General features: G+C 35.0%; 1 protein-coding gene across 1 annotated transcript; it reads left to right on the top strand.

The window, feature by feature from the left end:
* Positions 1–4,399: 4,399 nt before the first annotated feature.
* LOC142636046 (uncharacterized) lies at positions 4,400–9,093 on the top strand. Its single transcript, XM_075810111.1, has 7 exons — positions 4,400–5,121; positions 6,637–7,166; positions 7,249–7,316; positions 7,923–7,979; positions 8,107–8,196; positions 8,339–8,515; positions 8,678–9,093. Exons 1-7 carry the CDS (start codon positions 4,598–4,600, stop codon positions 8,720–8,722), a joined length of 1,491 nt encoding a protein of 496 aa, XP_075666226.1. The 5' UTR covers positions 4,400–4,597; the 3' UTR covers positions 8,723–9,093.
* The last annotated feature ends 1,230 nt before the right edge of the window (positions 9,094–10,323 follow it).

Genomic DNA, 10,323 nt, shown 5'->3' with positions numbered 1-10,323 from the left:
TCCCAACAAACTAAAGCCTTTGGATGTCATATGCAAATCATTATATGTTTGTGAATACAAAATAAGACTGCATATTTTATTTATTAAAAAAAAAAAGGATTCAAGGCCTTTTTGATAGCCAAACAACTAGGTCACTCGAGTCAGATGGTGATATCAAATTTATATTCGATAATAGATGCTTTGGTAAGCTTGTTGTCAAATTTCAAATGGGAGAGGAAAACCAGAGTCTTAATAGTAGATATTACGATGAAACCAATGTCATAGAATTAGTGTGATTGCTCTGACAACGAGATCATGACGCAAAGTCCACAAACGTAATTAAACACCTTATTTTGCAACTGGAGATCAATTTTTTTAGGGTAATTTAATCAAGAAAATGTAAAATTTTCGTTTGAACCATTATCTAACTTTATCCTAAACCCTAATAATCAAAATGACATTTTGGATGCTAAAATCATACTATTAGATTAAACGATCAAGCCATGTCAAGTTTCAAGTTGTGAGAATTGAGAGTCATTTTGGATGATTAATTATGATTGATTTTCAAAAGAATGAATTTAAATTAATTATATGTTCAAATCTCATTGGTTTAAGCCTAAAAACAAAAATAAATCCAAATAAATTGGATGAAATTGAAAAACAAGCTAAGAATTCAGGCCCTTTGACTGAAATGCCGCTATAGGTCCTTAAAACGTCACTATAGGCTCCTTAAAATGCCACTATAGGGCTCCAGAAATTTATTTTTTTGAAACTCGATTTTGAGAAAATCGAGTTTTAAAAGAGGAGAATTTCCCTAATTAGTTTGAAAAATGAGACATTTACCTTTTTTTTTTTTGCACGAAATGGGCATTTGCAATGCCCATTTTCGCCCCCTATGGACTGCAGCCAGGGTAAGTTAGCCACCCTTCTCAAACTTAAAATAAGGTAAATACCTCCAATCATATTATTTTATGGATAGGTGTGTTCTTTAACCAAGGAAAAGTCGTAAGTCTCTTTTTATGCGTTGAAATATTTTTATTTTCCTCTCTTATGTGAATGTTTCGAAAACTTGTTATAATATATTATTTTCTCCATCCCAAATTTTTTATGTCTATATTCTAGTTTAGGATGTCCCAAAATTAAGTCTTGTTTGAAAAGTCAAACTCCATTATTTTATTAATATATTCATTATGCCCTCGTAGAATTTATTAGTAATCGTAATAAAATTTAATTTGAAAATAAAGATTGAATTTGGATGAGCTTTGGTGGCTACATAATTTAAATTTGAAGATAAGTTTGTAATCTATTGCCAATAGAGTTTATAATTGTAGGGGTAGTATGCGAATAGAGTTTGCAAGGCCAAAATTGGAAATTAACATTAATTTCTAGATAATTTAATTAGTAGGTACTATTACAAAATTATATTTTTTATTAACATTTCGAGTCTCAAAAAGTCAATTTTGGGCTATAAATCGAGTCTCAAAGACTCGATTTTCATGGTCTGATCACGTCTGATATGGCATTTTTTTCCACGTGGCATCTACTTGGAAATCGAGTCTTTAAGACTCAATTTATAAACCTTTTACAATACAAGACCCTTTACACCTTCTCATCTCATCAGAGAGAGAGAGAGAGAGAGAGAGAGAGAGAGAGAGGGAAAAAAAACCAGAAATAGAAACACAAGGAAAAAGCTGAGGGGACCATGGGAGTGTGGGTTTCAAGTCGGCGTGGGTAGCTTCAGCTTGAAGTGGGTTGTGTGTGGTCGTGGGGCGTGGGTGGTTGTTGGTGCTCATTGGTGCTCGTTGGTGCTCGTGGCTAGCCATGGGTCGGGTTCAGATCGCTGTCAAAGATTGAGATCAGAGTGGGTGGCTTCAGATCGACGTGGGACCATGGGTGAGTGGGTTTCAAGTCGGCGTGGGTCGTGTATGGTCGTGGGGCGTGGGTGGCTGTCGATGGTCGTGGGTGAGTTTTTTTTTTTTTTTTTTTTTTCTCTCTATCTTTCTTCTCTGGTGGCGGATCCGGTCTGTTTGGGTTTGTTGGTATGGATTTGGCGATGGTGGTGGTTGTTGTGCTATGGATGAGTTTGTATTGTCCTCTATCTTTCTTCTCTGGTGGCAGATATGGTCTGTTTGGGTTTGTGGGTATGGATTTGGCGGTGGTGGTGGTGTTAGATTTTAGGTGGTGGTGGTGGTTGTTGTGCTGTGGGTGAGTTTTTTTTTTTTTTCTTCTTCTCTAATTCCGATGAGAAGGTGTAAAGGGCGTTTTTCAAACATTATAAATCGAGTCTTAGAGACTCGATTTCTAGGTAGACGCCACGTGAAAAAATGCCACATCAGATGTGATCATACCATGAAAATTGAGTCTTTGAGAGTCGATTTATAAGCTCAAAATCGAGTCTTTTAGACTCGAGATGTTAGTAAAAAATATAGTTTTGTAACAGTGCCTATTAATTATATTGTTTGGAAATTAATGTTAATTTTCAATTTTGGCCGAGTTTGCAATCTACAATAACTTTAAAATTTGCTTGGCAAATTTTGATTTATTTTTATTTTTTATATACACAGTTGTTTAATTTCTTTATAAATTTGTTTAAGGGTAATTTATAAAACTTCTACTGTAACTTATTTTTAAAGAGAAGAATCTTATGATGCTCTCCTAAATAGTTGGATTTTCTAAATAGATATAAAAATTTGGAACAAAAGGAGTGTGCGCTTAGAATGAAGGATTAAACTATTTAATCAATAGGCATATTACAGAGATATTGTCTTGTCCTTTAGTGATAATTTGAATCTCTTGCTCCAGCTTGATAAGTCCACGAGGTTCTTTCGTATAGATTTCTCCGACGATAACAGTTATATATAGTAGGAAGAATTTGGAACTTTTTTGTCTTTTGGGCTAGCTGATATTTACAATTGAGCTATTCAGGATAATTCCTGGTTTGTCACCCCGTTATTGCTGGTAATATTTGCTTGAAATTAAGATTGATGATGTCTATTGGAAAGTAGAGAGCTTTCAAGGGCATGCATTGTCCCCTTATGAGATATCAACCATCCTTTCCCTCACCTCACCTTTAACAACTTTACCAGATAATCATTTTCTAAATATGTTGTAGTATAATGAATTTATTAGAATCTCCTTCTTTTCACCTTATATAAATAAATAAGGTTTTATGTAACGGCCAAATATCAATATGTCACCATATCTATTGATCCAGCAACATGATACAAGTTGCAAACACCAGAAACTGCATGCCACACAGGATAACTAGCAACAAATAACATCAAAATTATAACCTCTTACAAATTACAAACAGAAACTTCAAACTACTTTAAACCAGAGTAATCAGTTAATATAAAATAATGCTAATGGGAAGGTTGCATTACTTAGCAAATACTCTTGCATGAAGCTACCCTGCACCCTGCCTCTGACGTGCTTATATACCGCATCTTAGAACTCATTATTCATGTGAGAAAAAATAATATGAATTTATTATACGTCCGAAGAATACTCTAATTACCCACTCTACCTAGAGCATTTGTAATAATGTGCTTATATACAATATCTTCATTCATGCTAGTCACATCATGATGCCATTTAGCATTGTCTTCAATATAAAAATATAATATATGAGTCATGATTCAAAGTACAATGATGGGATATTTTTTCCCTTCATATGAATGGTGATATTACCATTAATTAAATTTATGGTAGGACTCAAAGGCCAAGGCTCATCCACTCTTAAAAGTCTGGAAAAAAAAATGCATGTAAAGTGAATAAGACTGCAGGTCAAGAGCGAGATAAGTTTGAAGGCATTTTTCCATTTGTAACGAGGTTATTTAGTTGTTAATGAGATAAAGATGAGCAATAATGATGAGAGTGCTTAGAGAGAGAAAATATAAATAAACATTGAACATGGGATAGTTGACGTGGAACTAGATAGCTCTTCCAGGTAGGGAAAATTCACACAAGATGAGTTGCCCAATCAAAACGACATATTTTTTGCATAATCTAAGTTACGACAAAACCATTTTCTAAGGAGGAGCACTTACGCTACTCATTCCTCCAGCATCTTTAGCAAACAAGAACCCAACAAACCTGTAAAGCAAAGCAAAAAAAAAAAACGCAAAAACATGAATTATTATAACTCACCGAAAAAAGGGAAAGGAAAGGAAAGCAAAAACAAAAGCAAGAAAGAGAAAAAAACAACAACAACATGTTGGTTGTATTGTGCATAGAGTTGTGGGGACACATGGATAAAACCATGATTGAAAACCCAAAAACATCTTTCCAGGTAAGCAAGCGTGTGCTTACAGTAGTGAGATTGACATTATTATTTTTCACAAAAACATCATCAAGATTTCATTCATCATAACCTTATATTATTCCTCTTATTAACTCTTAAACACCACACTATAATCACTTTTTTCCTTATAAACAAAGTTATACTGACTTTTTCACAAAGCTCCTTTTTTTGTCCCAAAGTCATTGTTCTTCTTCTTCTTTCTTCTTGTTATATATAAAATTATCACAAACCCCATTCATTTGTTTCAGTACTGTGTATATATACATATATATATTGATATTAAGGGTTCTTATTGTCTCCGGTGTGCCGGAATCTATGGATGAGTCGTGGCGAATGCGCATGGGAATGCCGAGCCTCCCGCGGCGCCGGTCCACGGAGGATGCATCGTCGAAACAGTTCATATTTAGCCGCGGCGGTGAGGAAGCGGAAACCCTAGACCCCGAGGACTTTGCCGATGTGTTTGGCGGGCCGCCGCGGAGCGTGCTTATGAGGAAATTCTCCGGGGACTTCTTCAAGAACAACGGGGAATTCTACGGGGAAGTTTTCCGGCCGCCGGAGTTTGTAACTCCGGCGGATAAAGACGGCCGGAGTCTGCCGGCGTTCAGGATCCCGGCTAGGGGCGGCGGCGGAGGAGGAGGAGGGGGTTTTTACGGCGATATATTTGGATCGGAGGATGATCTTGACCGGAGGTCGAGGGAGCGGTCGAGGCCGAACTCGAAGGCGAAGTCGAAGTCGAAGTCGAACTCGTCGTCGGTGCTGAGCTCGGAGGATCTGAGCCCTCTCCACCGGCCGGTGATCGGAGATGACGTGGCATTGTCTTCCTTTGTTTCAAAGCTCAGGTTAGTGAGTGTACGAACTACGAAGTATTTTTGTACTGTGGCTTCATTTATAACCGTTTTTAACTTCAGTTACGTAGAATTTGACACTTATGCCCCTTGAAATTTGTTATATTTGCCGGTTTTGTGCTTTAAATTTTTGTAGATCGGTAAGGGTAGTATAGGAATACTGGAATAATGGTAGTACGATGTCGTCAGACTCCGATGATATCGGGAGTGAAACTTTGAAAGTACTGTCTGTCATAAAGGAATGCTAACTTCACTGACATCTGATTATGTTTCCAAATAAGTACAATCTTTCATTTCAAGTTTCAAGTTTCAATTTTTTTTTTTTTTTTTTTTTATGAAAAAGTTTCAACCTTTAAATCGAACAATAGCAACATAAGTCTAACCATTACTTGATAAAAACAGGAGCATAAACTTTTTTGCAATATTTTTTAAATATTGATGAAGTGGTAAATTTTTACTGGTTCTTATTTACATTTGTTATTTATATTATTTTTTATTTATTAAATAATCGTTCGCCAAATTAACAATATGAAAAAAACATTTTAGATCTAACATTTTCCTTAAAAATTCCATGAAAGATAGAATTACGCAAAAGTAACAATCTCTTTTATTATAAATTTCAATATTTATTTAGAAAGAGTTAGAGGAATAGTAGTTTACTTTCTAAAAGTAACGATTATTTCAATCACAATAGTCAATGTTAATGATTAGGAAAAAATTACAATAATAATGCAAATGCACCTAATTTTACAATTTATTAAAGTAGTCATCTGTAAGTGGTAGAAAAAATTCAGAAAAAATAGTAATAAGGGATATATTATTATATGTAAGAAGTGGTGGATAGAAAATGTCCACAATGAACCATTTCAATGTGTTGTGAAATAGGATGTATCCTCAAATTTATTAAAAAATTTGTGAAGAATGTTGCATCTATTTTGGTAGCTGATATATGTAGTCTCCCAAATTCATTGCTTTACAGGGAAAAAAAAATTAGTATTATTATAGAGTTTACAATTGAAGTCTTTCTTTTGTGAGATATGATGAAAATATGTCAATCAAGCGTGCCATTTGTCTATTTTGGTAGCTGATATATGTAATCTTCCCAAATACAAGTTAAATTTGGCACCAACTTGTAAAATGACCTAAATCAAGTCATTTCATAACATCCTATATTTAAGTATTTGAAGGCTCAAACCATCAATCTCTATAGGATGAGGAATTTGGAAGATAGACTTACTAGGCTATATATGAAGGCCAATCATATATAAATCGCAGCAAGCACTTTCGTTTTGAAGTGCTTCCCAAGTTGTGCAAGGCTCATATGCAATTTTTGTCTGTTCATCACTTATGAATTATTACAATAAATAGAACCTTACACATGTTTTATGTCACCCTTTGCACAAAAAAGTTCGCTGTCTAATACAAGTCATTGGAACAATTGATATAATGATTTTCAATATCTCAGCATCCAAATAATTGAGACTTTAGATCACTTGATTATTACTGCAGGCCAATCAATATCCCATCTAGATGGAACTCATCAATTATGCCCAAAGAATATTCTAAGAAACAAGGGAAGCCTACATTTCCTAGCAATAGTTCTTCCTACACCGAGCAAGAATTCATGGAAAATGAGTACCATGAGAATTTCAGAAGCTTCTATAATGAATTCCCAAAACGGGTCTCGTCCCCAGAAGCCATTAGTCTTGAACCAAGTTCGTATCGAAGCGTCAAAGTATCTGTGGATGATTTGGAACTCATGAACTCCCCTGCATCGGTTGTCTCTTCACTTCATCAGGACCGTGAGGCTGAATCTGGATTTCAAGATCATGTACTACCAAAAGAAGAAGTGGAACAAGAAGAAGATGAAGTTATGAGCTCTTATGTCATTGAGATCAACTTTGACCGTAGAGAGGGAACCAGTGAAGCAGTTTCTATTGACGATGCAATTGCATGGGCCAAAGAGAAATCTCAGACACATTCTGAGAAAGATTTGAGCATGAGACCACATGACAATGAGCAAAATGTTGAAAGCGAAGGTAATGTGCTTATTTTATTTGACATATATTAGGAGTCCCAAAAAGAAGAAAAATAACAAAATTTTCATATCATATGATACAGGAAGGACTAATGCAAGTGAATTATCAGATCAACCAATAGATGAGCATGGAATGATTCGGTCTACAAAGGTAAAGGTGTTTTCTGAGAGCATAAAAATCAAGGACTTGCCACGGTGTATCATGTATCCATTGTTAATAAATCTAATAAATAGGACAAGTGATGCTACAAATACAACAATTTTTACAACTACTAATATGACTTGTTGTGATTGAGACATTACTTTTACCTGAGTCCACCACAAATAACGTTTTAATCATGCACCAATCACAAAAAGCCATTTTAATAGTTGTGAAAATGTTATATTCATAAACTTATTGAAATATGACAACCCCACATAAATATTAAATGAATAGAGTGAGACCGTTTTGGGGGGCCCAAAACCGAAGGAAACCTTTCTTACGGCAAATGTAAAGAAGACAAGTGAAATTTATGTTGGGGAGCAATGCCTTGGCTACACAGCACTGGTGCAAGCATTAGCCACCAGAAAGGAGTATTCACAGTTTTGGTCCCTTGTAAAGTGTCTTCTCTACAACAAGAGGAGAATCAATACTCTTGTAAATGCCATTTGCCTGGACTCATCTAAGTCCTCCTTGATGAAAGAAGACAGTTTAAAAAAATCAAGTAATGACAAGGCCGGTGTGTTGAAAGTTCTTTCCCATCTACTTCTTTTGCAGGAAGAAGAACAAAGAAATTGGATAGCTGAAGAAGAAAAACTACACCCAGAAAAAGATGTAAGTTTCTGAAATGCCTTTATTGTAGGAATTAATACAAACTTCGTGTTTTTTTCCCTCTCTTCCATTCTAGATAGCTTAAATTATTTTATAACGAAAAAGATCTCTACTTTCATGAAAACTGTAGGTGGAAGTGGAGCTATTGGATGAATGCATAAGGGTGTGGTCGGCTGGCAAGGAAACCAACGTAAAGTTGCTACTTTCAGAACTACATCAAGTAAGAACTTTTGTGCTTGACTACATTCATAAAGAAACCATTGTTGTTAGCACTTTTATTTTATGGATGACGAGGTTAACACTTCATAATATTGGATGACCAGCCAGTTGATATATAACCATTTTGCTTGACATTGATTCAGGTTCTATGGCCCAATAGTGGATGGTATGCTATCCCTCTAACAAGCCTAACAGAAAGTACACTAGTGAAGAAAGCTTATCAAAAAGCAAGGCTTTGTCTCCACCCTGACAAGCTGCAACAAAGAGGAGCAACAATCCGACAAAAATATATTGCAGAGAAAGCTTTCTCCATCCTTCAGGTAACTTTTGGCTCTTGCAGAGAATCTGTGCTATTTAGACACTAACAACTAGAAAAAAAAAATTTTGAGAGAAAAAGGAATAGTAAAACCAATGTAGGTAAAGTTTTCAATTTGGATCATTACTATGTTTTAAGATGATGCAACTTTCCTATGTTGTTATAGGATGCATGGGCTGCTTACATATCCCAAGATATCTTCCTTGACTGATGGGAAAATTTGGGATCCTTTTTGACTTGGAAGTTGAAAACATACAATGAAAAAGTCTCTAGATTCGATTGCTGAAGCAGACCCGAGAAACATGGACAATGAATGAAGCAAGTGTTATTGGTAAAAATGGTTTGAAAGTCCACCAGATCATCATGTATTCAAAAGTTTTGTTTGTTTGTTTGTTTGACTTTTTCTTTTCTTTTTTTGTAATATGCCGCATCTCATTTGCTGTTGTAAAACCCAATAAGAATATAAGCAATGAAGATGAGAATGAGAGTGATAGTGATGATGATGATGACGACTAGATTTACCTGTATATTATGCCAAGGTTCAGACAAATTATTTTGACTGTGATCCCACGCGTCTTTTTTGTTGAAATATTTCCATTGGACATTTGTCCAGATTTTCATTGGACTTTGAAGGACCAAAATAGGCATGGCCTACGAACGGCTGTGACAAACTTTGTAATCTATGAGGCCAACTTAGCTCAAATTTTCATATATATATATATATAAAACCAATATTACACTTACTTACACCCCTCAATATTTTTTTATTAGATTCGAATTTTAACAAATTTCTCGTTGGATTACATTATTTTCGTATATTCTTTATATTTGCAAAATTTCAAAGTAGTCAAAGATCAATAGTCATGTCATCAGTTAATTGTTTAAATTGAACTTTTTGTAATTTAAAATAATCCAAAAAAGATAAGTTAATGGATCGAATGATAAATTACATTCGATTAGCATGCATAGTAAGAACATATAGAACATATAATTCAACTATGAGATGTTACCCGTGACTTCCCAAATGCCTCATAATACCTTTATTGCCCAAGCTCAAGCTCAAGCTCAAACTCCTGTTCAGGCTACTACAATCTACTAAGTCAGTTGCTAAGTCAAAAAAGAAGAAGTACGCTTTTGATGGACATAGTAAAGCTGCCTTGATTGCCTTGTTAAAACATTCTTGGAAGGACGAAGAGGAAGCTGTAACAAGAATCTGAAGCATCCTTAGAAGCCTCTGTTTCTAAGAAATATGACTTTATTACTTTTATGATCGAGCTCTTTTTGGTCATGATCCTGTTTCCACCCCTGATTTAGCTGATGACTAACTCTGTCAGCACATGCTAACAAAACTGCTAAAACAATTGCTAATGAGAGACCTATTAAAAGAACTACTATAAGCCACTTTTGACTACTTTTGATGAATGTAAAATGAATAGTCAAATTTTGGTTCATACTTTCTAGATACTCTCCACTATGCAAATAATGTCAAGATGTTTTTGTGCTTGTAACTACTTTTGGATGACAATTAGATAGTAAAAGCTGGTTCTTGCTACTAGTACTTTTCTAAATAATTTCTACGGCTCCCCACAAGAGTTTATTCCAATTGAATAGTAAAAGCTGACTTTTGCTACTATTACTTCCTGAATGATTCCTGCTACTCCCCATGAGTATTGATTCCAATCGCTCCTTACTATGCAAATAGTGCTTATTTTACCTATAAGAGGGTTATCCCTTTCAAGTTGTATTCATAACTTATTTTCTTACTAGCTTTAAAATTTCCCTTTAAGCTACCTCCGGAAGGTCCTAAACTTG

The sequence above is a fragment of the Castanea sativa genome, chromosome 5 (genome assembly GCF_040712315.1).
Source record: "Castanea sativa cultivar Marrone di Chiusa Pesio chromosome 5, ASM4071231v1".
In the NCBI taxonomy this organism is placed as follows: domain Eukaryota; kingdom Viridiplantae; phylum Streptophyta; class Magnoliopsida; order Fagales; family Fagaceae; genus Castanea; species Castanea sativa.
Note: the sequence above shows the minus strand (reverse complement) of the source record. Positions and strands in the feature narration are given on the sequence as shown.

Bases quoted from the DNA above. Each gene is read 5' to 3' on its own strand.
- LOC142636046 (XM_075810111.1), top strand. From the start codon at position 4,598: ATGGATGAGTCGTGGCGAATGCGCATGGGAATGCCGAGCCTCCCGCGG. The intron at 7,167-7,248 runs GTAATGTGCTTA...CATATGATACAG, and splicing joins GCAAAATGTTGAAAGCGAAG to GAAGGACTAATGCAAGTGAA. The intron at 7,980-8,106 runs GTAAGTTTCTGA...TGAAAACTGTAG, and splicing joins AACTACACCCAGAAAAAGAT to GTGGAAGTGGAGCTATTGGA.